General features: G+C 57.6%; 3 protein-coding genes, 1 long non-coding RNA gene and 1 other non-coding gene across 5 annotated transcripts; 2 read left to right on the top strand and 3 right to left on the bottom strand.

Annotated features, from left to right (window-relative positions):
* Positions 1-497: 497 nt before the first annotated feature.
* Positions 498-918, bottom strand: MRPS18C (mitochondrial ribosomal protein S18C). The gene is given in 4 exon segments (XM_087815135.1): positions 498-534; positions 536-802; positions 804-897; positions 900-918. Coding segments are annotated over 4 exon segments (417 nt in total).
* A 3,252-nt stretch (positions 919-4,170) lies between these two features.
* RAB26 (RAB26, member RAS oncogene family) lies at positions 4,171-10,075 on the top strand. Its single transcript, XM_016208006.2, has 9 exons — positions 4,171-4,365; positions 5,497-5,607; positions 8,002-8,043; positions 8,128-8,194; positions 8,328-8,380; positions 8,760-8,825; positions 8,908-8,964; positions 9,058-9,134; positions 9,242-10,075. Exons 1-9 carry the CDS (start codon positions 4,171-4,173, stop codon positions 9,342-9,344), a joined length of 771 nt encoding a protein of 256 aa, XP_016063492.2. The 3' UTR covers positions 9,345-10,075.
* Positions 10,076-10,522: 447 nt separating this feature from the next.
* Positions 10,523-11,117, bottom strand: LOC107533353 (uncharacterized). Its single transcript, XR_001602850.2, has 2 exons — positions 10,876-11,117; positions 10,523-10,655 (listed from the first exon to the last, which is right to left on the bottom strand). It is a non-coding gene; the product is annotated as an uncharacterized LOC107533353 (long non-coding RNA).
* Positions 10,753-10,835, bottom strand: LOC148093565 (small nucleolar RNA SNORD60). Its single transcript, XR_015714300.1, has one exon. It is a non-coding gene; the product is annotated as a small nucleolar RNA SNORD60 (small nucleolar RNA).
* Positions 11,118-15,598: 4,481 nt separating the features above from the next.
* Positions 15,599-26,811, top strand: TRAF7 (TNF receptor associated factor 7). Its single transcript, XM_016208041.2, has 20 exons — positions 15,599-15,745; positions 15,992-16,049; positions 18,090-18,181; positions 20,566-20,682; positions 21,174-21,266; positions 21,454-21,487; positions 22,139-22,322; positions 22,419-22,553; positions 23,252-23,469; positions 23,547-23,620; positions 23,845-23,893; positions 23,975-24,102; positions 24,288-24,370; positions 25,111-25,150; positions 25,254-25,370; positions 25,459-25,581; positions 25,760-25,879; positions 25,967-26,098; positions 26,180-26,299; positions 26,464-26,811. The coding sequence occupies exons 1-20, from the start codon at positions 15,665-15,667 to the stop codon at positions 26,476-26,478; spliced, it is 2,013 nt and encodes a 670-aa protein (XP_016063527.1). The 5' UTR covers positions 15,599-15,664; the 3' UTR covers positions 26,479-26,811.
* The last annotated feature ends 43 nt before the right edge of the window (positions 26,812-26,854 follow it).

Genomic DNA, 26,854 nt, shown 5'->3' with positions numbered 1-26,854 from the left:
AGCTGTATAACAAACATCCCCAAATGCTCACGAATCTGCATTTTGGACAGGGCTCAGTGGGATGGCATAACTCTGCTCTGCATGGAATCTGCCAGGACTAGAGTATCCCTGCCAGCATGCCTACTTTATTCACATGGCTGGCAAGCAGGCTCCTTTCCACATGGGCTTCTCCAAGAGGCTACTTGGGTTTTCTCACAGTATGGCAGCTGGGTTCCTAGAACAAGTGTTCCAGGAAACAGGAAGGAGGAACTGCCAATATGTAAGTTCTGAGTCCACAAATGGACACAGGGTCACTTCTGCCAGCAAAGTAATCACAACTCCTGCCTAGACCCAAGGGCAGGGAACATAGACCCTCCCTTCTGATTGGGAGTGGCAAGGAACTTGCCGTCTCTAATCCATTTCAGCCCTCCACTGTCTCTGTCCTATGGGCTCTGGCTCTTCTTTTTTTTAACTTATTTTATTTTAAAATAAGTTTATTGATGAAAACTTTATATATTTTACTCCTGATGTTTGATGTTACAAACTTTAGGGTCTGAGATATGCAGGATTCTTGTTCGTAACTGGTGTAAGCCCCATCATCTGAGCTCTCTTAATCACTTTTGTGATTTCTTTTTGTTTCTTCCCACAAAGACCTGTCATGTGCCTTCCATGAGTGCATCCAGGAAGTGGAGAAATAAACTGGGACAAACACTGTACATTCTTATAATCTACACTTTTTCCACACAAGATAAACTTTTCAAGAGGCTCCTTATAAGGATTTTCCATTGGAACAGGCAGATCCTCATTGCTGGTTACCTGTTTGTGAACTTCTCCACAGCACCACTCGAGTTGCTGGGTTTGGGAGGCTGAGGGCAGCCATAAAGAAGTGCGTGAACTTTTTCCTCCCCAGACCATTGCGACAGCAACCACAGATGCCATAGTCCCTGGGTCCTCGACTCTGGCTCTTCTTTGCCTCACCTCCAGGCCTGCAGATTCTCTCTTGTTCCTATTACCTCCCCTTAGGTTACTGCAATCCCTCTCAAACTTATCTCCCTGTCTACAGGCTGCATCATCCATTCCCTTTCTGCTACTCTCCAGTATTCCTATAGCAGTGTTCTCTCTCTTGCTCTGCTCAGAAACCATGCATGGCTCCCTACTTCTCACTGAAAAATTTCCAAGCTCCTAGGTAAAACATTTACATTTGCTCCCCCGCCCCATGTTACCAATGGGATTACCTGCCATTTCCTCCAAGCAACTGGACCACAGTTTGGCCTCTTCTACTCAAAGTGACCACCTATTGGCACTCTGAGCCTGCATACATTCACTCCCTCCACCTGGCAAGTTTCTCTGTCTCCGGTTCTGTTGGACTCCTGCTCAAACTTCAAAGCCCAGTGAAAATGCCCCTCTTCCACAAAGCCTGCTCTTACTACTTGATTACACTCGTCTTATCATTGTACATTGAAGCACATTCTGCCTTAAATCCTTGTTAACAATGACGTGTCCTCTTGAAGTGCTAACCATGTTTCTAACTCACATTTCTTTCACCAATTTAATAACTGTTTATTGAGGCCCAGAGCCAGCTGCCAGGGATACGGCAGTGACCAAGACAAGAGACTTCCTGTGCCCAGACAGCTTACATCCAGATGGTAATACAGATGGCAAACAGAGGAACAAAGAGACACAAACCAAAGATTAAGAGAACTGCTGGAAGGCACGGGAGGCAAGGGGGGCTGGCTGGAGTGGCTCCGTTGGTTGAGTGTCGTCTAGTGAACAGAAAGGTTGCTGTTTGATTCCCAGCCAGGGCACATACCTGGGTTGTGGGTTCAATTCCCAGTTGGGGAACATACAGGAGCGTACAGGTGCATATGGGAGGCAACCGATAAACAATTGATGTTTCTCTCTCTCTCTCTCTCTCTCTCTCTCTCTCTCTCTCTCTCTCTCTCTCTCTTTCTCCTCCTTCCTCTAAGAATGTGCTGAAGTGAGAATGAAAAAAAAAGAGAGAGAGAGAGAGAGAGGCAAGGAGGTGCTGTGATGCAGGGGCCCAGAACTCCCTTTTCAAGAGAAACCAGAGACCTGGAGTTTTACATATATTCTCCTAATTTTAAAGGTTGCTCTGCTGCTCTCAGCTTCCCTCCCCTCCTGCCTTCCCACCCTCTCTAGCATGCCTACCTCCTCTCTTCCTGGTCACCCCATCAGCACTAGCTTCCCTTTTCCCCCACTCAGCCTGCCCTACCTGCAGCCTCCACCCCTAGGGCACCCAAACTCCACATGGCTCCATGCCCTGGGGGTGCTCTGGGCAGTGGCTGACAGAAGAAAGTAGGGAGCTCACTGCCTAGGACCCTGGGGTCAGTGGGCATTTGGCTAGATGAGACCCTGAGCCAGCTACCCTGAATGTGGGCTCCTAGGGGTGGGACGTCTGGAGTCCCCAGGGCCACAGCAGTGGGAGTCTAATGACCCCACCCCAGGCCCCTCTACCCTCACATCTGGTCATTCATTGGCCTGGAAAAAGTGGAAGGCCAGAGGAACAAGACAGGAAAGAAGGCCAGGGATTTCCTCAGGTTTGTAGCCTAGCTATGACAGGGTCCTAAGGGATGGTCTCCAGGGGACCCCTGGGTCCACCCTGCCATGAAATAATTTATGCTCTCTGTAGCCAGAGTTCCCAGGTGCAAATCCTGTCTCTGTTACTTCCTAGCCTGGCTCCCTTCCCTTCTCTGGCCCTGTTTTCCAATTTGAACACTCAGGATCATAGCAGTGCCCACCTCACGGGGCAATTTTGAAAACGACGTGTGCCTGGCACATGATGATGTTCAGTGAAGGGCAGTTTTCCACAGTTTTTCCTGTGCAAGTCCCTGCCAGGTCCTCTGGAGGAATTGCTCTGCTGGACAGAATCCCTCCATCTGTTTTCCTAGACCTCTTAGTCTGTGAGCAGTGTCAGCCCAATATAATTATTTGCACTCTGGGCACTGCCTGCTGACAAGGCTCAGGCCTCTGAAGGGCCCAGGGTTCCAGTGATAGTTGTCACATGGGGTAGAGGGTAGGGGAGCAAGGTCATCCCTTCAGCCTCCAGAAGAGTATGGAACAGAAACTGAACCCAGGGGTGCTGCCCTCTGTCTGCACCTACTACTCCTAAACCCTGGGCAAGGGGCATCTTGGTTTACTACTCCCAGGATTCCATCTCAGCCTCATTCTCAAAACCCAGAGTATCTTAGGTAGGGGTCCTAGGACAGAGCTCTAGGCAGCCCAGGTGGGGAGGAGGTGTCAGGTCCTGGAGAAGGGTCTGCCAGGGACCAATGTGGGGTTTTGATAATCAGCACTTGGCTGCTTGGGGCCAGAACCTGGTGATGAAAGTCAAAGGGCCAGCCACTGCCTAGGGGAGGAGCCTCCCACCCCCTTCATCAACCAGATTCTTGAGAGCAGAGGGCCTGCTGCTGGCTGTGACACTGACTCCCCTTTTCCCAAGGATCCTATGACATCAGCCCAGCGGGCAGAAGGGCCCCTGCCAGCTCAGCCCTGACACTCAGCGGTGCCTGCTAAGTCCTGCTTCTGATAACCAGCTGTCTGCTGAGCCCCAGCCCTTGGTGCACCCACGTTTGTTTGCCAAGACCGAGTGTCGAGGCTTCCTGGACTCGCCTGCCCTGGAGTAGAGGGAGGCTCTGCAACAGACCAGGTGGCATCTCTGGCTGAGAAGAGACAGAATTCCAAGGGTGCCCACCCTCCATTCAGGCCCACTGCCTCAGCGCCCCTACCTCAGAGCACTCCCCTTGTCCCAGGTGGAGATGGTCCGGTGGGGGTCACTGCGCAAGAGGCAGCGCGGGGAGTAGTGGCGCACAGTGCTAAGGGGAGCGACAGGGTTCCCGCAGGTGGGCACAGCTACAGCTGCGCCCACGGGGCAGAGGCGCACCAGCCTGGTCCTCCTGACTCCGCCTCCGGGGCGGCCGGCTCATTTGCATGGCCCCGCCTCAGCGCACCCATTGGTCGCAGCGGTGGGAGGCCGGGGCTGAGTGGCCGCCCGGCTGTGGGGAGGCGGGGTGGGGCTGTGGAGAACCCAGAGCCCAGGATGCCGCGGCCGCCGCCACCGCTGCGGGACGGGTTCGGGTCCGGGTCCGGGTCGAGCCCCGTGGAAGCAGGGAGCAGGGCGGCCGAGTGTGCGGCGGCTGCAGTGGGGGCGCATTGAGTGCCCACCCACCAGCCATGTCCAGGAAGAAGGCTCCCAAGAGCAAGGGGGCCAGCGCGCCCGCTGCCTCAGTGCTGCTCGCCGCCAAGGGGCCCCGGGCGGCGCGCCCCGGGACTGCGCGCTCCAGCCCCCAGGCGCCGCCCAACGGGCCCCCGCAGCCCGGCCTGCCCTCGCTTGGCGGTTATGGCGATTTCTACGATGTTGCCTTCAAGGTGAGCCGGGCACTCCCCACCCCCATGGGAGCGCAGCAGGTGGTGTCTGGCGGGAGCCGATCCGGCGGGGGTCCGGGGCAGGGGTGCAGGGCCCTGCGAAGCCTCGGCGCGGAGATGGCTGGAGCTGCTAACAGCGCATCGCGCGAGCGCGCGCGCGCGCACACACACACACACACACACACACACACACAGCTGTCCGACCTGGGTTTGGGATACCCAACAGGCCTGCTCCCTACCCCACCCCCAGGTAGCAGGTCAGGACTAGGGGTCCCGCGGAAGTCAGAGCCGGGTGCTCTCTCGCCGATCTTCAATGCCTCCGCCCCCGCTGAGGCCCCAATCTCATCATTTACCATATGCTGCTTTCCCTCACCCCCAGGGTCTGTGGGTCTCCTCTTTTCTAGAGGGCAGGGAGACTAAGAAGAGGTTTTCCAGTGGGTGTAGAGCACCGGAGCCTCCTCCAGGCCAAGGCGGAAGCTTGTGAAATTGTTGAGGGTTGGCAGGACCATCTTTGGGTTTTGGGGGCCTTTGGCAGCAGGCTGGGGAGGGGTGCGGGAGGGGTGGAGGAGGGGTTAGGCTTGACTGCCCCTCCCTGTCCACAGAGCGGTTTGGGCCCCTCCTCCTACCCAGATCTGACCCTCATGTGGCACATTCCTCCTTAGTCTGGCCGAGATTGGAAACCCTCTGGCATAGAGGCCCCCACAGGCCTCCAGGAGGTCCCTAGCCACCTCCCCCCAGGCTCTGCTCTCCACCAAGCCTCAGATGCTTTCCTTCTAGATCAAGCAGGTGTCTAGGGCCTGGAGGTGGGGGTTAGGTAGGGCCTTGGATGGAGGTAGCTGCACCCACTCCCCGCTGATTGAGATAAGACTCTTTCTGGGATAGAGGAGACAGAACCTTGTAGAGGTAGAAGCTGGAGGTGCAGGTCGGCTGGGATCATAGTGGCTGTCCCTGCCAGTCCTGAACCCAAGTCCTGGGGTCCACCTGTGGGCCTGGGATGCCCCCCTCCACTCCTGCCCCTCACCAACAGCCTCTCTCTTATCAGGCCAGCTCAGGGAATACCAGACACCCCTCTGAGTGGACCAGCACCCTGGTCCTCTCTGCCCCTAACACCTCTGCCCCTCCTGCTCACCCCAGGTCATGCTGGTGGGGGACTCAGGTGTAGGGAAGACCTGCCTGCTGGTGCGCTTCAAAGATGGGGCTTTCCTGGCTGGGACCTTCATCTCCACCGTGGGCATCGACTTTCGGGTGAGAGTGGAAATTGATACCCTGGGCTCCCAACTCTAGCTCAGAGTTCTCACAACACCCCCAGCAGCTGGTTCTCCATTATCCCATGGCACTTACAGGCTCATGAGGTGGAGCTCCTGGATGGATCCCTGGATCCCAGGGTCAGAGTGGTTGAGGTGGGATGCCTTCACTATCAAGTTGCCTGCCTCCTGACACCCCAAGGGTCCTGGAGACAGATGGTGGCTGCATCTGACCAAAGCAGAGATGGTACCCTTGTGCCCAGGGCCAGCACAACCCTGAGGCTCTATCCTGTGCCCCCAGGGTTATCAGAGGGAACTCAAGGTCCATGTCCACTTGAAGGCCAGAATCACTGCCCCACTGTATAAAGGGGACCCTGAGGTGCCAGGCAGGCCATCCAGGACCTGTGGCTCTTGAGCACAGACCCTATCCAGCAGCTGGGGAAAGAGTATTACCTAGAGACTGGGGGCTTGCTTGGGGGAAAAGTCCTTGTCCTTGGGTGAGGAGGCTCATGGGAAATGCTCCTACACAGTTCTCCCTTGCCAAAGTCCCCTTACCACCCCCACTCTGAGGGCTGTGTCCTGGGATTCTTCTGGTGCCAAAGCCCTTCCAGCAGCTGATGGGGACCATGGCCTGAGGCCTGCAGAGCTCCAGCACCAGAGCTCCCACTTCTGCCCACGTGCCAGTGCTGAGGTGCTGTTTAGGTGCTGGTGTGTTCTCAGCAAATCCTGAATTTGCATTTTTCTCGCCTTTTAATTAGACCCAGTTGTTTTGAGATTGGGAGGCCCATTCTGGGCCAGGAAAGGGGAGCGCCCTCCAGTATGAGAGCCATTCTCTACCCTGTTTGGGGGACAAGGTCCCTTCAGGTTCTCTGGAAGTATAAATGTTGAGGTGCCAGAAGGGGCTCTGGTCCCAGGGCAGGTGGTCCTTTGCCTGTTCTGGCCCTGCTCCCCCCCTTCTCACCTCCCTCTTGGCTCTGAGGCAGGTGATGAGGGAGGTGAGGCAGTTGGTTCATACCTCTGTTCCAGGCGTCAGGGAAGGTGGGGTGTCCTCCCCAGCCTGGCAGATGGCTGGGCTTGGTTCCCTGGAGACCCAGAAGCATTCTGACAGCAGCAGTTTGAAAAAAGGGAGAGTGACATTCCAGCCACCCCCCATCCCCACGCAGCAGATGGAAAACGGAGTTGGGCCACACCCTTCAGGGCTGACTGGTGAGCGTGGCCAGGCAGCAAACACACCGTGAACACCCATTGTATATGTGGCAGAGTTCTGCACTCCGGTTATTGCACTGGGCCCTGTCCTCAGGGAATGCCATTCTCATATGGAGAGCAGTTTTTAAATGAGAACAAATGTGCCCTGGCTCAGTTGGTTGGAGTGTTGTCCTGTGGATGGGAAGGTTCAGGTTCAATTCCTGGTCAGGTCACATACCCAGGTTGCGGGTTCAGTCCCCGGTTGGGGAGTTTACAGGAGGCAACCAATCAATATGTGTCTCTCACATGGATGTTTCTCTCCCTCCCTCTCTAAAATCAATAATAATAATAAAATAAATTAGCACAAATGCTCTTAGCCTTCACTCTGGGCCAGGCAGTTCTCAGTGCTTTCCCCATAGTAGCTGAAAAGTGATTGGAGCAGACATGTGATGGGTACCCTGATTATCCCCATTTGTGGATGGGAAAACTGAGGCACAGAGTATTAGTAATGGACCTAAAGGCACATGGTGGTTGACTTCCAATGTCATTCAAATGCCTTTAAGCAAAAGGAGCAGAACGTGCAGAGCTGAGATGCCAGTGGCTGGTAAGGGGGCTGGGGTCTACACTCTAGGGAGAGTGCAGGAGACAGGTGTGTGGGATGAGGCTGAATTGGTGGGCACCAGGGAGAGGTCAGGCTGGGTGAAGGGGTTGGGCTTGAGAGCTGCTGGGGGAGGGCCAGAGCAACTGGATTCAGTCAGTGACTGGTGAGTGGTGGCAAGGGGCAGTGGTGCTGGTGGGGTTGTGTGCCAGGCTTGCTGGGTGGGCAAAGAACAACCTGGCCCAGAATTAGACACTGCCGGCCATGGAGGGCGGCAACCTGCAAGTCCATCAGTATGGCCATCTGAGCAGGAGAGAGGCCTGGGCGTCCTCGGAGCATGAGTTATCAAGACGGGCTCACCAAAGGCCCAATGGAGAGCTGGTCTGACTCCAGGACTTGGTTCAAGGGAAAAGTGTTACCTCCAAGGAGGTGAGGTCAACCAGGAAGTGGGTGTTGGGGACAAAGCCTGGCCAAGTGAGGGGCAGACAGGTTAAGAATGAATTCAGGGGCTCATCAATTTCAAGCTCAGTCCTGAGCCCCATTCCCCCCCCCCCCCGGCCCCTGCCACAACATGGCACTGGGCCCATTGCTGGTGTTGGCTGGTTGTTTCAGAACAAAGTTCTGGACGTGGATGGCACGAAGGTGAAGTTGCAGGTGAGACAACTGGGAAAGGGTGAGTTGAGGGCACTCGGGAGGGACTGGGCAGCCCTGACCACTAGCCTGTACCTGTCACTGCAGATCTGGGACACTGCTGGCCAGGAGCGGTTCCGCAGCGTCACCCACGCCTATTATCGTGATGCACATGGTGAGCTCATGGGCAGTGTCCCAGGGCAGGGAGTTGGGGCTGTGGTCTGTGTCTGTGTGTGCCCTTTTCCCTAGGCTTCTGCTCAGAGGGTTGTGGGTGACTGGAGGTGTCCTCACTGGCCCTCTGCTCCCAGCACTGCTACTGCTCTATGATGTCACCAACAAGGCTTCCTTTGACAACATCCAGGTCAGTGGATTCCTTTTGGGTTGGTGAGTGTATGTGGAGGGGTGGTGACAGGCCATGATGGGGCCTGACCCCACCTCCAACCTCCTTCAGGTAGATGGCATCAGGGTCTGAGGATCCTGACAGCAGGGGGGGGGGGGGAAAGAGGGCCCCTCTGGGCTCCTGGTAGCCCAAATTGAGAGTGTGAGCTGAAGGTGGCCTGGGTGACCTTCCAGCTCCATTAGTCCAACCACCTTGGATACTTGTCAGGGGCACCTCAGTATGGCACGCAGCTAAATTTCTGGGCCCTTCCTGTTAGAGGCACTGTGTGGGGTGTAGCTTAGTGAGGCAAGGGGTATGGGGAACACCAGCCTCCAGCCTGGTCTCAGCTCCCCCATGACAGGCCTGGCTGACTGAGATCCAGGAGTATGCCCAGCACGACGTGGTGCTCATGCTGCTCGGGAACAAGGTGGGCACCCCTGCCTGTCCTCTTCCTCTGGCTCTACAGTGGGTGCGCCCCAGGCCAGCTCTCACCAAGACCCCTGTGTCAGGTGGACTCTGCCCAGGAGCGTGTGGTGAAGAGGGAGGACGGTGAGAAGCTGGCCAAGGTGAGTCTGGGCAAGGTGGGTGGCTAGGGGGTGCCCCCTCTCGGGCTGTACAGCCTGGGCTGTCCCCACCAGACTGGCAGCAGCTGTTTGCAGGAGTATGGGCTGCCTTTCATGGAGACCAGTGCCAAGATGGGCCTCAATGTGGATCTGGCCTTCACAGCGATAGCAAAGTAAGTCTTGTCGGTCACCAGGAAGACCTCCAGATCCAGGTCCAGGATCTGAATCCCCTTGTTGGGTGTTTAGGCCACCCTGTCCCATGGTCACCCCTGCCCCACAGGGAGTTGAAGCAGCGCTCCATGAAGAGCCCCAGCGAGCTCCACTTCCAGCTGCACGACTATGTCAAGAGGGAGGGCCGCAGGTCCTCCTGCTGCAGACCCTGAACCTGGCTGGGTACAGCTCCTGGAAAGCTGGTCTACAGGGCCCTCTGACTTGTCACCCAGCTCTCAATCCCAGGGTTTCCAGGACTCTCAGGCTGAGCCTAGCCCTTCTCTTGTCTGGGATGCAATCTATATAGCTTCAGTCCTAATAAACAGGCTCCTGGGAACTAGTGGGTCTGCAGCCCTCTTTCACCTGCTGCTGCCTGAGAGCCCTACCCCAAGGCCTTCACCAGAAAGCAACTGTGCACGGAACCTGGTGCTCTCTGCTGCCCCCTCCGGGACATACTCAGCTTTTAGTTTAGGCAGCAGTGCCTAACCCCTTAAAAAGCCAGGTCTTCAGCCGCACATGCTGCCCAGGAAGGGAACCGCAGGACTCCTGTCCTTGCCCCAAGCAGAGGGCTTCACTGAGAATCACATATGTTTGTGCCAAGGACTAGGGGCCCATGCTCCCAGCCCACTCAATAGGAGGCCCTCGTTCAATCTACAGTCTTTCTCTCATGTTCCCTTGGAGGATGCCAAGATGGTGGCTTTTTAATACAAAGAATACCATATGGTAAATCACAGAAATGTCTGGTAAACTAGGACTGCCAGCAATCGCCGGTACTGACTAGGGTACCATCTTGGCACCACTGAGCCCTGTACTTGGCGAGATTCAAGCTGAGGGGGCTAGTAGTACACCTTATACTAAAATCTTCAAGCCTTTGTTTTCAGTCCTAATGAATAAAGTTGTGTTTTCTGGATTGCCTGTCTTGTCTGTTGAAATCACCTTTTAGAGCTCTTGGCAAAGCCCAGATCCTGACTTCAACACTAAGAGGGTGGCATTCCCTCATAACCAGGTTGTCAAAGAAAGCAGAGAAGGGCTGCCTGGAAGCCCAATGCTGTCCAAGGAGCACGCGGTAATCTGGGGGATCAACTCAATTTCCCTCCATAAGACACAACAAGAAAGCACTCAGTGGCCAATTAATCCTGTTAGTGAGGAATTAAGATTTCATGACACCCCCTAGAGCAAAGGCACAAAAAATCTTTTTTTGGCCTTAGAGTAAAAAATGGAGGTTGTCTCAGCAGCTGGGAAGTATGAACTTCCATTTTCATGCCTCTACTCTTTCCCAAGGTTGCCCAGGGATGAGTCGGTCCTCCCATTGAGTCCTCTGGTGTTAAAATAAAGACTCTTGCACCCCCAATCAATTCATACCACCTTTGCTTTATTGCTGAGCACTTCAGGCAGACATGGACTACCTCCAGCCTTACCGCCAGCTGCCGGAACTGACTGACGTTGATTTACATTCAAGGTCTCCAACCAGGTCACCAATGGCACTGAAAGGCAAATAGTGCCGAAATTTAGACAGAAGCCCCCTCTCCCCATCTGTTTTCACCCTCAGACCCACCCGCGAATGGGAGGGGGGGCACCCTGAAGCCTCAGTCTTGCAAAATAATCAGACTGCATGTGCAGTTTTCATACGAGGTGTCAGAAATTAAAGCAATTCATCATAGGCTCTGAGCAGCATCGGGAAAGCCAGGCCTGGCCCAATCTTACCTGTAGGGAGCTGTAGGTCTGGAGGTTTGGACTTCCCCGCCGGAATTGCGGAACGGGGCAGGCAAGGAACACGTGCCACGCTGAGGACCACAGGGGAGCTCAGGCCGGGGCTGGACCCCCGGGCCATGCCGGCCTACGGGTTTGGGCGACCCCCTCGGCTTCACTCGGTGCCCAGTTCCTCTCCAAGCGTGGCATAAGAGACAAAAAAAAAAGACAGACTTCCATCAACCTTGTACTTGATCCCAAAAGAGCGAGAACGAGCGAGAGTCAAGCTTTTATAGAAACTGCCCCGCCTCCGCGATTGGACGATCGCGGCGGAAGTACCTGCCTCCCCACCCCCGCTCCGGAGCCGCTCTGCTCTTTACTCCTTGTTTCCACCAAAAGCGCCCAGGCGTTTCTTCTGGGGGCGGCCTTCCCTTTTGCAGAGGCAATTAAACCTGTGAGTGACGGATATACAGAGCCAATCAGACTCTGATCTGCTACATAGAATGATTCTGAAGTTGCCAATCCCGTCCCACGACATCCGAGCCGCCGGAAATCGTAGTTTCTGAAGAGTTGTGCTTGAGGCGGCTGCCGAGGCCACGAGACAGCGGGAGAACTACAAGTCCCAGAGGGCTCAGCGCCTGAGCACTTCCGGCTCGCGCGTCTTGTCCCTTTCCCAGCCAGCGGCTGTGGGGGCACGATGAAGAGGGAGGGTGGCGCTGCCACTCCCGGCGGCCGCGGGCGGGTGAGTGTCCGCGCGGCGCGCCCGACCCGGGGCCCGCGCCTCCGGGCCGCGCGGCGGGGCGGGGCAGGGACGGGGTTCTTCAGGGTCCGGAGAGGGGTTGAGCCTTGGGGGGCGGGGCTGAGACGGAACGGGGTCTCCGCTCCTGTCCCTCTCTTTGCCTGTCAGCTGGTCTATCGCTCGCTCCATTCTTTCTTTCTCTTCCTCTTTATTAATTCTTTCTTCCTGTGTTTATTGAGCGTCTCCGGGGTACCCGGCACTGTTGTAGGCGCCGGGAGACCGCGGAGAGCGTGATCCCAGTTCTCATAGGCTCTTCTGGTGTAGGATTTCTCATCTTTGCCACTGTTGACACTCAGCGCCAATCATTCTCTCTGCTGTGGCTTGTAGGATGTTGAGCTACATCCCTGGTCTCCACCCAGTAGATACCAGTAACCTTCCCACCCCCGTTGTGACAACCAAAAATGTCTCCAGACGTTGTCAAACGTCTTCTGGAGGACAAAATCCTATCCCCTTGAGAACCGGTGATCTAGAGAGGGGGGAGGGGCTGATAACATACAGACAAAATCATGAGGAATGTGATAGGTGCTATGAAAGAAACAGGGCCCTGAGAAAGAGAGTACTGAAGGCTCCTGAAAAGCTTGGGGTGGGGTGGGGAGACCTACAGCAAGCAGGCTGTCCTAGAAGTTGCTGGAAGAGCATGCCAGGCAGAGGGAGCCAGATGTGCAAAGGCCTGGTGGTGCTGGAGGAGCTGCCTCCCAGGCAGGGCTTGGCCCCTAGTGGGGACCTGCATCTGACCACCCTACTGCCCCTGACTTCAGCATGGCCAACCTGGGCCACCCACTCCACTGGGTGCTAGCCACAGGACCCAAGTGGGTGGGACTCCAGCTACCTGATCCTCAACCCCTCTGAGTGCTTAATTCCCAAGGGAAAGTGAGGGCAGCAGATCCTGGGCTCTCTCCAGGGGGTGGGCTGGGGAGGGGTCCCCAACTAGCTGGCGTGCCCTCCCAGGATGGCTGCTCAGAGAAGGGGTCTGGTGGAGGCTTTCCTAAAGAGGGATTAGAGCTCTGCAGGTGGCTCTCTGGTTCCTTATTGGACAGTGAGCGCACCCAAGGGCCCCAGGAGCCACTTGGATATGAACACGGGTAGACAAAGACCCCCTGGACCCCTCCCCTGGGCTCCCCTGAGGCCCCTGGAAACAGTCAGGGTGGGGACTTGGAGGGAGCTGAGGAGAGGAAAGCCTTTTCTCACCCTCCCTACCCCCACCCAGGTCTCCCTAACCTGCCCAGCCCTAGGCTTTTTCCAGTTTGGCAGAGGCCAGGCCCTCAGGCTGATGAGGATTCTTGCTCTAGTTGACAACATTCTGACTGCCTTAGAACCTCAAGCTGACTGATGGGGGGAAGAGGCCTACTGCCCTGGGGGGCCAGGGCACATCCCCAGGACAGCTGGGCCCAGCATCCCTATATCTGGGGTTTTGGCCTGTAGGGCCGGAAGATACTATAAGGGGAAGACTGTTATTGCAAAATGCAGCCCTTAGGGGACTGGGCTGAGAGCATCTTGCTCAATTTTGAGATGCTTAGCAAGCAATCACTGCGTTCAGGGCTGGGCGGGGCACAAAGATGGGGGGTGCTGGACTGCAGCCCCGGTCCGCCCACCTGGCTGGGGCTGTATGCTGAACCCGAGTGAACCCGGAAATGCTTCCCTCCCTCCTTCCCTGGCTCAGATTGACTCTTGGGTGAATCCTGTAGGTCTCTCACCAGGTTGTGTGTCAGGGCTGTGGGCCTGGCCACTATTGGCCTCCCAGGACTTTCCAGTGAGCCCGGCATGCCTTTCTGTTTACTTCATTTTATAGCTAGGGACAGCCAGATGCTTGTTCTCCCAGACTGCAGCGATAGGCGCTTGGGCATGCTGAACCCACAGGGGCTGGTGGGCTGGCTGTGGTCCCCGGGGGAGTGCCTGCTGGGGTTCTGGCCCTGGACCTCGGACACTGCTTATTGGAGCCATCAGCTGGCCTCTTGGCCCTGGGAGCTTGCAGTGGAGGAAGCAAATGGATTGTAAAATGCAAGTCAATGTCAGCCAGTAACCTCCCTGTGAGTCCCCACCCTCCTCTCTGCCCTGTGGGTGCTGAGACAGGAGCCAACCTTGGGTTCCTGAAAGGGCGGAGCCTTTCCACTCACTGGTTGAGTCCTAGAGCTCCTGCTTAGAGCTCTCTGCGCCTCACCCTGGCCAGGTGTCCTTACCCCAAGCACGGTGGCCTCCAAGACTTCCTGCTTAGAGTGGAGGCCAGCAGCAGTGCTGGAGGTGAGGCTTCACACCTCTGCCTGAGGGCCTGGCACTATCCATTCCCAGGAGACTCTACCTCTCCCCCAGAGGACAAGCCACTAGACAGCCTGGTCTGGGGCACACAGCCAAACCCCTCAAGTTACAACAGGGGTAGCAGTGGACAGGATGGGGAGGCTGTGGCCAAGCTCTCAGGATTCCCTATCTAGCTGGACCCAAAGGGCAGTCAGCACAGGATGGGAGTGGTACCTGGTGTCAGTGCCATCTGCAGGGCCTGAGAGCCGTCCCAGTAAGGACTGAGTCGTGAAGGCTGGGAGGGTGATATTGCAGGTGGCATTTGAAGGGGCAGATGGGGAGAGAGGGATGAGGAGACAGCAGGAATGGCAGGTAGCTCATGAGTACAGTGTGGGGACACAGGGCTCAGGAACCAGCCCCTCCCTGCAGACCCGGAGGCTGGGTTGGGGGACCATTGGGTAGACCCCAGGTCCTACTGCATTGCTGTGGTGTGTAGGAAGGGAGACATTGCCAGATGGGCCAGGTCAGGAGAGGCTAATGGAGAAAGTGCCAGAAACAATTGGACTGTGCAGTTACCCTCCATGCTGTACTCACCTGAGATGGGAGCAGAGAGTGTCTCCCTCCTCCTCCCACAGTGTGGGGGGCTCAGCAGCCTTCCACCTGGAGCCCTTCTCAGTCCCTTGGGACTTCCAGACAACAGGGTAGGGTTGTAACAACAGGGTGGGTCCCCTCCACCTCCCATACCACCACTGGGAGCAAAATGAGCCTGGCCTCCCTCCCTATGGGGAGCCCAGGTTCAAGCCTGGGCCTGTGGCTCAGCACAGCCGACTCCACTACAGTAGGGGCAGATGGGGCTCCTGGCTGCAGACTGCGTGTGAGGCCTAGCAGTAGGAAGACCACTGGAAGGGCGCCTCCTGATAGGGCCACCGGAGGCTGGGCGCTGTCTGGCAGTAGAGCAGCGCTTCCTGCTATCCTCAGTGTCTCTAATCTGTTCCCTCTTCTACAGCATGCCTGGGCCTGGTCAGTGCTCCCGGGTGACCCTAATCCCTGTCTTCTAGGGGGTAGAGTGGTTGGAGTCCTGGGATGATTCACACTGCCACCAACCCCTGAGATCAGAGTCACACAATTGGGGGGAAAGGGGGCATCCTTTGTTTCCAGGGTGAGTGACCTACTCAAGGTGAAGAGTCAGCTCCTCTCTCTTGGCCCCTCCTCCCCCTGCCTAGAAAGGGCTTTCTCTATGTGATGAGGCTTGTTAGGAGTTGGGCTCCAGGTACATCATCCAACAGGTTCTCTAGGGCATGGCCAGTGTCTCTACCATCTCTGCCATCATGGCAGGAAATAGGCATGTAACTTGGTCACTCTGTGTGTGCCCAGCCTTGGTCCTTGAACCCAGAGGAGCTGACAGAGCATGGGAACGGGGAGCTCCCACCTCTGGGTAGGAGCTGGGTGGGCATTTTCAAAGGGTTAAACCTTAAAGGAAAGTAAAACTGAGTGCCAATTGCCTGCCTGCACCCAGGGCCTCCCCCCTTCCTCAGACCTGTCACACCTGGAATGGGAGGGAGGGGAAGAGACTGTCTGAGTGGATCTGCCCTTGTTGGTAGTGGTGACGGAGAAAGGTGGAGGTATGCCCCGTGGTGGACTGGTCAGAGCAGGCCTGCCATGTGGAGCAGCCCTGGCCAGCTGACAGTGACCTGGCCACCATCTCTAAAGCCCCCGCTTTGTGCTCCATCCACAGGGGACGCTGCCAGAGGACCCTAGATGCCTCTCTAGAGCATGAGCTCAGGCAAAAACGCCTGGTACAACCGCTTCTCTGGGGGACCTACCAACCTTCCCACCCCAGACATCGCCACCGGGGTAAGGGGCACCCTGTGGGTAGGGGTCTGCCCTTTGTGCAAACCCACAGTCCAGGGTTCCCCCAGCAGGGCTTCCAGAGTAGTCTACTCCCTACCTGGAGGTCCTGTGGGTGGGCTGTGACGTGTGTGTGGGTGGTGTGCCCATGATGCGCACACGTGGTGTGTTAGTGTGAAGGCCTGTCATTGCATGTCCACGTGTGTGCACGTCCTCTCTGGAGTCAACAATTCTCATCAGCTCTCTTTCCAGACCAGAATGGAAACGACCTTCGGGCCCGCCTTCTCAGCTGTCACCACTATCACCAAAGGTGAGCCTGTGAGGCCAGGCCAGCCCAGCTAGGCAGAATCTGGGCACCCCTAACTCTACCAGGGCCTGTGGGGCCCTTCTTAGTGGGGTGGAGAGTGGGAGCCGGCACTGGAGAGGGGCAGCTCGGCTCAGCACCCCCCCACCCCCACAGCTAGGCAGGATTCTGCCGTTTTGCTCCCTATGGCTCTGCTCTTGCCACTGTGTCCTCCCCCCCCCACCCCCTGCTCCTCCTTCCTGGTGCCTCGCTCATCACCTTTCCAGGGAAGGCTCTTTAAACTGCCCTTGCACCCCATGCACACCTGTCACTTGTCACAGCGATCCCCCCTCATTCCTGCCCCAGGCTCCTAGCAGCCTCCAGGTTTGGGCTTGGGGAATGAGTGGGCACAGGTAAGGGAGAAGTGCTCAGGGGATCCTTTTTCCGGTCTGGTCCCACAGCTATGGCTCCAGCGCTGTGTGTTCAAGGAGGTCGTGAGGAATTGGCACTTTAGGGTACAGCTTCCTTCCCAAAGTCATAAGGGCAGCAGGCCCTCCTGGCAGGGCCAAGGTCTGGGGGTAGTTTGTTCATTTGCCTTTTTGGCACTCAGCCCCTCGTAGGAGCACACCAGCTGCTAACTAGTTTTTTAATTGCTTTTCCCTGGTGCCCTTTGGATGCATGTGACAGTGTGGTCACAGGGCCACTGCACACGCCTGCTCACATCAGCTCCTCTTTGTCACTGGGTGACACCCTCAGGGGCTCTAAAAAGGCACTCTTTTTTCCTTAGATATATTTTCCTGAGGGAAAAAATAAACATCACTTCTAATTTCATCACCCAAGTAACTTTCTTAATTCCTCATCTACCTGTAGAGATGGTACAGCCTTGTCACAGCAGTTGAAAGCTCCCAGGCAGTGAATGACAGGCCCATCTTGCCCTTGTCCCACCCAGCTACCCACTCGGTGGTAGGGATAGGTCAGAGCCAGGCATGAACAGTTGCCTTGTCTGGCCCCTCTCATTGCATATGGGTGAGGCCCAGTCACAGGGTAGCCTATCAAAGCCTATATCATAAACCCAGGCCTTTGGAGCTGGTTGTTGTGACATCTGGGCCTGGCTGAGGCCTGAGGCCAGTGGCAGCCATTCCTAGCCTCTGACTGCCACCTGCAGGGCTCTGAGGGAGGCTCCTACATGGACCCCTGACCAGTGCCTTCTTAGGGCAGCCAGGGTGACAGGCAGTAGGAGAAGGGCAAGAGCCTTCAGTAGCCCTCCCTGTAGGAAGCAAGAAGGCTGGTGGCCAGCTCTAGGTTGCGGGGGAGCCAGGGGAGGAGGTGGGAAACAAGTGGTCCTAGAGCACTGGGCTGCTGTCTTAGCCTCTCCACATGCCACCTGAGGAGCATCAGACCTCTCCATGCCTCAGTTTCCTCTATGGACTGAGGCTATCAGATAACCCACCTGTACTTCAAGGATCACATAAGATGGTGTCCCAGCTCCTGCCGGTGACCTTAGGTATAATCACTCAGGTGTTGGCCTTGAGCCTCAGCTGGGCAAAGTGGCCCCAGGGTCGGGCTGGGTTCTGAGAGCTAGTTGTAGAGGCTGAGAGAAAACCCCTCCACCATCACTCCCAGCCTGCCTGGGAGCTGTAGGGCTCAGTGCTAGGACTGTCCAGGGCAAGCCAAGCCCTGTGGCAGAGCTCTAGGCACTGTTTAGACCTGGGGAGGCTGCCTGAGCCTGCACCCTCCCCACCTGCCTTGGTGCTGGGGCGAGCTGGGGGCTAGGGATGGTCCACAGAGCAGGCTGGAGCTCTCGCTGGAGGCACTGGGCCAGTTTATGTTGTGCCCTGCTCAGGGATGGGATATTTCCCAGTTGCCCCCCAGCCCAACCCTAGTCAAGTTGCCCTCAAATCCAGAAGGAGGCATTGGGAGCCAGCATGGGCAAGAAAGCTTCCTAGAGAAGACTAACCAATTATCTAGCACAGTCTCTGTCCCTGCCTAGCCCAGTGTCCGCCACAGTAAGTCAGGCCTCCCTCTGTGGCCCACACTCATGGCATCCTGGCCCTCTTTTCTTGGCAGCGGATGGGACCAGCACATACAAACAGCACCGCAGGACACCCTCCTCCTCCAGCACCCTTGCCTACTCCCCTCGGGATGAGGAGGACAGTATGGTAGGTCTGGGTCCCACTCATCCCTCCCCGCCCCACAGGAGCCTGCTGCCATGCCTTCCTGCCCGGGGCCAGGTCCCAGGAGAAGCTGGAGATGGGGTGCTCAGCCTCGAGGAGCCCTTAGCTTCAGCCTGTAGTGGGAAGTGAGCTGGCAGGACAGAGGGCTAGTGCGTGTGGACACCCTAGGCCCGAGCACCAAGGCTGGGTTGCATGGGAGAGGGAACCATCAGGGACTGCTGGGCCAGAGAGTTGGTGTGTTTGGCTCCATCTTGAGTGGGTGGAAGCCACAGAAACATCAATCCAATTCCCATTTTTTAAGTCCCTGTGCTGCCCAAGTGGAAGATGAGGGGTGGGTTGCCAGGTAGAGGCAGGAGCTCTGAGAAGGGGCTCCTGATGCGGGAGACGGACCCCAGCAGGTGGGGCAAAGAGGACAGGTCAGCAGGGAGGGCCTGCAGGGCCCATGCTGACTGGGGAAGCTGGAGAGTCCCCTGCTGCTGGCTCTGCGGAGTGAGAAAAGGGTTCAAGGCAGAGTGGGGGCTGGCTGGCAGTGCCCAGGACATGGCTGGGGTCATGGTGGACATGCCCTCCCCGTCTGTCCACGGATACTCGTCGCTGGGCTCTGGGCCTGCTCAGGAAAGCAAGGACTGGTTCAGGTAGGGGTTGGGGGCACATGAGCATGCTTGAGCCCTCCTGCCACTGACCTTGCACCCTGCTTTCTGCTTTCCCTTGGCAGTGGCCCCTAACACTCTCTTGGTTCTCCTACTCTCCCAGCCTCTAAGGCCCGAAGGTTTCTCCTCATGCTGGGCTGCCAGGCCTTTCTTCCTCATTTAATAGGAAGAAAACAGTTTTCTTAATTACTGGAAAAAACATACCCATGTGCCAGGCACTGCAGTAGGCCTCCATAAGGACAGGTCACACAGTGTGCCCCACTCCTTCCAGCTCTTCCTGCCTCAGTCTCTACAAGCCCTGACTGGCCCACAGGAGTGTGGCTGGGATCAGAAGGCCCACCCTCTCCCTGAGGCCTCCAAGGAAGCGAATTTCCTGTGTGTGTGGTTGTGATCCTGGCACTTGGTGGCTTGAAGGAGGTGGAAATGTGCTGTGAGGGCCTTAAGGCCATGGCCACCTGGGCACCTTCTCTGTTGGCTGCTGGGCCCCCACAGGCTGTCCCTCCACCTGCCCTGGGCGGTTGACAGTGTCAGCCCCCTCAGTCAGGAGGGTGGGCAGGCAGTAGAGAGCAGAGCCAGGCCGGGCCTGGCTTGCTTGGCTCAGCTCCTGCCTGGACCTGCTCTTGCCCTCTGGTTTCCACTGCTGCCCATGAGGATGGTTTGACTCACTTCCTCTGACTTTCCCCTTGCATCTCGTGGCATTTCCATGCAAACTCACCACTTGGGACACTGTAAATGGAGGTGGGCACAGTATTGGTGAAGGAGATGCTGTCTGTGGGCACACTAGGGACACAGCGGTCTCTGCTCCCTTCACTTTGGAAAGCTAGCCCCTGGAACTGGCCTGGCCTCTGCAGAGCCGGCACTACCTGGCCAAGCCTCCCTCTGCCCCTGGTGGGTCCAACACCCTAGGCTGGTGGGGAGGGGATGGTCCCAACAGCTCCCACACCCACAGAGGCTCAGAGGCAGCTGGGCCCCAGAGCAGCCGGGACCAGGAGAGGCCTGTTGAAGTCAGGAGGTTTGTGGCTCATGAATGAGGCTTCTGACATGAGGGGAGGAGTGTGTGGGAGCAATGGCTCTTGAACGATCTCTTCTGGAGTGTTCCAGGCCTGGAGGGAAGGAAAGGACAGTTTCCTACCCCAGGATTCCCCCAAATCCTCATCTTCGGTGGCCCTGGCCAAGGCAGGCACCCGTGACTGTCCCTCCTACACTCAGAAGCCTGGCCAGGGTTCAGTGGGGGTGTCCCTGCTTTCCCTGGGAGCCGCACTTGCCTGCCCAGCGTGCCTGGCCAAGGAGGCCAGGCAGGAGCTGAGCCTGGAGGGCACCTGGAGCCCCTTCCGGCCAGCCGTCCATTCCCTCCGCTCCAGCAGTCGGGGCTGCAGCTGCCCTGGGATTGGCTGCTGAAGATGCCCCCTCTGCAGCCCACATTCCCTCACGGGAAGCAGGAAGCAGGCCTAGCGTGTCCTCGCAGAATTGAATAGCAGGAAGTCTCTCCATTTACACAAAGAAAGTTGGCAGACGTGAGCGGGCGGCCCACCAGGGCCTGGACCACTGGGCAGGAGGGGGCCTGGGCATTGCACCGGCTCCCCCTATACCACTGCCCCTGCAGCCTGAGTGAGCACCCACTAGGATGGGGTGGCCCTGGGGGGCCCACTGCCCTCAGTGTGCACAGGGGCTTGGCCCTGCCCTCCCCCTGGCTGACGGGTGTCTGTCTCCATGCTGCAGCCCCCCATCAGCACCCCACGCCGCTCTGATTCAGCCATCTCCGTTCGCTCCCTGCACTCCGAGTCCAGCATGTCCCTGCGCTCCACGTTCTCGCTGCCTGAGGAGGAGGAGGAGCCGGTAGGTGTGGTGGCCACAGGGTGGGCTCAGCGCAGAGGCCTCCAAAGGACCCTTACTGTCCTGTGGCAGTGGTGGGGGGCACTTTCCCCTTGAGCACAATGAGGGGGTGATAGGGCCTGGTTAGGGCCCCTGTCTTCTCTGGTCCACATCAGGGACCCCAGGCCTGGTCCTCTAATCATATTCTTCCTACTCCCCACCCCAGGGGCTGCCCAGGGACCAGTATCAGGAACCTGTGTGGGGCCCTTTCTTGTTCCCATCCCAGGTAGAGGGTAGGTGCTGGCAGGCTGAGGGCACAGCTGGAGGAGTCCTCCCTGCTTGGGCCCCCTCAGGTTCAGGCCTAGCCCTTGGATTCAGCAGGATCCTCTTGAGATACACCCCAGTTGTGGTGCCTCTACCCTGAGAGAGTAGCTCAGGCCTGTAGGGGGAGGGGCTGGGTCCCCCCCCATGTCAGCTCCCCTGGGCCCGCCCTCACCTGCCCTGCCTGGTTCTAGGAGCCACTGGTATTTGCTGAGCAGCTCTCGGTGAAGCTGTGCTGCCAGCTCTGCTGCAGTGTGTTCAAGGACCCTGTGATCACCACGTGTGGGGTGAGGCTGCCTGTCCCCTCCCTGACCTATGCACCACCTCGGGGTTGGGTGGGCTGCCAGCCCCATCCGTGTGGAACATGAGCCTTGGTCACAGGCCTGGTCTGGGTCCCCAGCAGGTCCCCTCTGCAGTGGGCATGGGGTGGGGGTGACTATGACTGTGCCCCAACTCTACCCATTGTCTCCACAGCATACATTCTGTCGAAGATGCGCCTTGAAGTCAGGTAGGGTCCTTTCAGACCCAGGCCTGCCCACCTTGTTCTCCAGCTGGGGGAGGGCCCCTCCAGGGAGGTCCCAGTCCAGGCCTAGCACTAATTGTGCCCCTGGCTGCATGGCAGCTTCTCCCCTAGTCCTGCACAAAGTGTCTCTGCTGCCGATGGCAGTAGCCCCTGGCACACTCGGGCCAGGCTCAAGACGTTGACAAGCAGAGCAGTAAGACCCATAACTCGGGCCTCCCAGGCTGCATACCTGCTCTCCCGGGTAGAGGCTGCCCTCACTGCCTTGCAGTCTCGAGCCTTAGTAGCATCCAGGCACCGGTGCTGGGCCCAGGGCTGGGTCCCCTCCTGCACTGTCTCCAGCCCTCTTGGCCCTGCCCCATACTCTTGGGTCAGCTGAGAGGCCTTCATTCACCCAGTGGATATTCTTGGTGGCCCGGCCATATACCCCTTCCTATTCTGGGCACCTCAGAAGGGCAGGTAGACAGGTAGATCAAGCCCCCGATAGAGGCTCAGCCCACCAGCTAGAAGAGCAGGTTCCAGACCACTCAGCAGAGAACAGTCTCGCCCCTGCATAGCCTGGCCACTGTGCTCGGGGCAGAGCTACCAGGGAAGGGGCTGGCTGGGTGGGTCATGGGGTCAGCATGCTCTCCCCTCCAGAGAAGTGTCCTGTGGACAACGCCAAGCTGACGGTGGTGGTGAACAACATTGCGGTGGCCGAGCAGATCGGGGAGCTCTCCATCCACTGCAAGCATGGCTGTCGGGCAGTAGGGGTCGGGAAGCCCACCGTCTTTGAAGTGGACCCCCAAGGGTGCCCCTTCACCATTAAGCTCAGTGCCCGGAAGTAAGTGCCCCCATTGGCCCCCAGCTCCCCAACGATGAGGGCTGTTAAAAATGGTGCCTCTGGGGACTCAGCTGCTCTGTGTCTTGCTTCCCACAGGGACCACGAGAGCAGCTGTGATTACAGGCCTGTGAGGTGCCCCAACAACCCCAGCTGCCCGCCCCTTCTCAAGATGAACCTGGAGGCCCACCTCAAGGAGTGCGAGCACATCAAGTGTCCCCACTCCAAGTACGGGTGAGTGGGCGGGGGTGGGCTCCAGGGGGCTACCCTGGAGCAGGGGTGGCTGGGCAGGAGGGTGGGTGGGACTGGGCTGGAATTCACAGTCCCTCCTTCAGCAAATCTTTGTTGAGATCCACCTGTGTGCCGGGCACTGGGGAGACAGCCAGGGTGTCTGGGGAGATGGACCTTAGCGGGAGCCACACCGTCGACTGTGTAATTACAAACTGAGGTACAGGTGCTGCAAAGGAGAGACCAGAGCCCTATGGGAACACAGAAGGGTCAGAGTGGTTGGGGAGTTGGGGGTGGTCAGGGAAGGCATGAGATGAGAGCTAACGAATGTGTGGGCACGTGCCAGGCAAAGACCAGGGCAAGGGCTTCCGACAGCTGGACCAGCAGGGGTGGACTTGAACAAATGGCCAGTGTTGAGAGCAGAGGGGAGGTGGGATGGGGAAAGAGGCAGGCTGATGAGGGGTGAGAAAGAGCCCTTGAAGAACTTTGAGCAGGAGTAGAGTGATTGGATACCATTTGCAAAGTGGCCTGCTGGGTGCTGGTGGGAGCAGGAGAGATGGGTGGGCATGCAGGTATGGAGAATATGGGGTATAGTGGGCACAAAAGTGGGATTTGAGAGATTTTTAGGGTTGGGGAGGCAGAGGGAAGGGTCCTAATGGGTAGGCAGGTGAGCAAGGGGGCAGGCAGCTATCCTGTCCTTCCAGGTGCACGTTCATCGGGAACCAGGACACGTATGAGACGCACCTGGAGACCTGCCGTTTTGAGGGCCTGAAGGAGTTCCTGCAGCAGACAGATGACCGCTTCCATGAGATGCACGTGGCGCTGGCCCAGAAGGACCAGGAGATCGCCTTCCTGCGCTCCATGTTAGGCAAGCTCTCAGAGAAGATTGACCAGCTGGAGAAGAGCCTGGAGCTCAAGTTTGGTGAGAGCCTGGCCCAGAAGTGGTGGGGGGCAGAGCTCCTCCTCCTGGTTCCTGACACCCTCTGCCCTGCCACTCAGATGTCCTGGATGAAAATCAGAGCAAGTTGAGCGAGGACCTCATGGAGTTCCGGAGGGATGCATCCATGTTGAACGTGAGCGGGAGAGAGACAGATACAAGGAGGTTGGGTGGGGTGGGGGACACAGGACTGTCCCTGTGGTTGGGCCCCAGCCAGCAGGAGGCTTGCCCTGCTCAGGATTAGGTGTTTGTACTGTGGAAGACTGCTGCTGCCCCAGCCCTGCCCCAGCCAAGCTCAGGCTGGCAGGCAGGGGCACTGTGGAGCCACAGCCATCATGCTCTCTACTCTTGGCCTTGCAGGATGAGTTGTCCCACATCAATGCACGGCTGAACATGGGCATTCTAGGATGTGAGTATGGGCCCACTGCTGCTCCCACCACTGTCCCCAAGGCCTCCCCATGTTCCTCACCAACTGCTCCTGTCTTTGCAGCCTATGACCCGCAGCAGATCTTCAAGTGCAAAGGAACCTTTGTGGGCCACCAGGGCCCTGTCTGGTGTCTCTGTGTCTACTCCATGGGGGACCTGCTTTTTAGCGGCTCCTCTGACAAGACCATCAAGGTGGGTGGGATCCCGCCTAGGTGGGCTCTGCAGCCTGGCAGGGTGAAGAGTGGGTACTGCCCATGGGTGGGTCTTCCTTTCATAGGCGGGGCTTTCTTCCTAAGGATGGCTTCCTCATTCCCACCATGCCACCCCTGGCATCTGACTGATCTTGCTGGGACCCACCTTGACCCTGGTCTCTGCAGGTGTGGGACACATGTACTACCTACAAGTGCCAGAAGACGTTGGAGGGCCATGATGGCATTGTGCTGGCGCTCTGCATCCAGGGGTGAGTGCAAGCATGTGTGTATCCACTGACCACAGGGTCCCACACGGATCTGGGGACATGAGATCCCATGCTGCTGCCCCATGGATTGTGAGCTCAAGCCTGTATAGCCACATGTCCACATGTGACTGTGTCTACCCCTCCTGTGGGCACTCGTGACCTTGAGCAGGACTCCGTCTCAGGTGGTAGCATGTGGACCCTCCACCTCTGACACTGTACATTCACAAAGCATAGCCTTGGCCCTGGAGTGCCTCAGGAAGCCAGAGGACAGAGGTGGGACATCATAGAGTGGAGGCAGAAGCTCGGCTATCTCTGGTCTGGGCACAGCTCAGGGACAGGACCATAAGCAGCTGGCTCAGCCACCTCCTTGCCCCCAGGGTGGCCCCTTCTAGACCTTCCTCCCTATCTTGTGTCAGGAGGTTGTGTATCGTGGGCATGAGTGAGTGAGAGAGAGGGATTCTCGATCATAGGAAGTAACAGCTTGACTGCCAGCAGCAATAACTGGGTAATTACCTCTCAGCTCATCTGTCAGACACTTGCCAGGCAGGCACCAGGGTTTGGGCCTCCACTTCCAACATCCCCTCACTGAGTCCGGCATACTGAGACTGGGCTCAAGGAAGCAGCAGTGGCCTTGGCATTGCCCCAGGCTGTTGATTCCTGGTGGCCAAATCTACCTCAGACTGCAGGACAATGTCAGTGAGGACAGTGCCTTCTGCTCTAACACCTTAGCTTTGCTTCCCCAGGTGCAAGCTCTACAGCGGCTCAGCAGACTGCACCATCATTGTGAGTGGGGCCTGTGGGAGGGGCCAGGCCACACCATGCCACTGGGGCTGGGCTCAGGGCAGCAGGGCTGGTGTCTGAGGCTTCCTGTCCCCCCACCCACCAGGTGTGGGATATCCCGAACCTGCAGAAGGTGAACACAATCCGGGCCCACGACAACCCGGTGTGCACGCTGGTCTCCTCGCACAACATGCTCTTCAGTGGCTCCCTGAAGGCCATCAAGGTCAGGCAAGGCAGTATGCATGCATGTGCCAGACATCGGGGTGCCAGATGCCTGACCACCCAGCCCATGCTTACAGCCATTCCCACAGGTCTGGGACATTGTGGGCACTGAGCTGAAGTTGAAGAAGGAGCTAACAGGCCTCAACCACTGGGTACGGGCCTTGGTGGCTGCCCAGAGCTACCTGTACAGTGGCTCCTACCAGACAATCAAGGTACTCCTGGTGGCAGGGCCCCTCCCTGTACCAATACTGCCTTGCCCCCTCACCACCAGGGCAGGGAGACCCTCACACATCCTGGGTGGTGGGTGGGCTGCCCACGGTGCCTGAAGCCCCAGAGGCCCTGGTGGTGAGGCACCTGGCCTGGGACCAAGTGGCCTGCACTTGCCCATAGATCTGGGACATCCGGACCCTCGACTGCATCCATGTCCTGCAGACATCTGGTGGCAGTGTGTACTCTATCGCCGTGACGAATCACCACATTGTCTGTGGCACCTATGAGAACCTCATCCACGTAAGGGTGGATACCTAGGGGCAAGGCCTGACTCTGGGCCCCTGTTCTCCTGTCTGTGTCTGTGACTTGCCTGTGCCATCACTTCAGGTGTGGGACATCGAGTCCAAGGAGCAGGTGCGGACACTGACAGGCCACGTGGGCACCGTGTATGCCCTGGCGGTCATCTCGACGCCAGACCAGACCAAAGTCTTCAGCGCGTCCTATGATCGGTCTCTCAGGGTCTGTGCTGGCCTGGTAACAGTGGGAGGCTTAGGGCAGGTGGCCATGCCTGGGTGGTCCTCATGTCTCATGTGCCCCCAGGTCTGGAGTATGGATAACATGATTTGCACACAGACCCTGCTGCGTCACCAGGGCAGTGTAACTGCACTGGCTGTGTCCCGAGGCCGTCTCTTCTCAGGGGCTGTGGACAGCACTGTGAAGGTTAGTGCCTTGGCTGGGGCCATCCAAAGGGGCTGGCTGCAGGGTGTTGGGGGTGAGGAGCCAGCAACCCTGGGCAGGTGACAGTGAAAGGCAGGTATGAAAGCAGGTGGTGTTGGGGCAGGATGGCCAAAGGGGCACCTGAAACAAGAGCCCTTCCTCTACAGGTTTGGACTTGCTGACAGAATCCAGGCCAGGTCTTGGCTTCTTCTGGGCCCACCCTAGGCCTGTCCAGACCAGGCTGGCCACATGGGTGGTCTCAGGGTCTCTGCCTTCCCATTTGGGGATAGGTGGGCAGGCTCACCTGGCCAGGCAGTACCCTCCCGATCCTGCACCTGGCAAGCCTCCCTTTGCCTGGCTCTGTCATCATTGCTGCCAGGTATAATACTCACCGGTCCACCCTCCATCCCCATTTCTGATGGACTATGGGGCCTTTTTACTCACCTTTTCTATTGTTTTTAGACTGTACATAGATTTGATTACTTCTGATTGAAATAAAAGCTGCACAGACTGTGGCTATGATTGGGGATGGTCCTGGGATGAGGGAGAGGCTGCCCG

Source organism: Miniopterus natalensis, chromosome 3, assembly GCF_054644295.1.
Source record: "Miniopterus natalensis isolate mMinNat1 chromosome 3, mMinNat1.hap1, whole genome shotgun sequence".
NCBI classification, from domain to species: domain Eukaryota; kingdom Metazoa; phylum Chordata; class Mammalia; order Chiroptera; family Miniopteridae; genus Miniopterus; species Miniopterus natalensis.
Note: the sequence above shows the minus strand (reverse complement) of the source record. Positions and strands in the feature narration are given on the sequence as shown.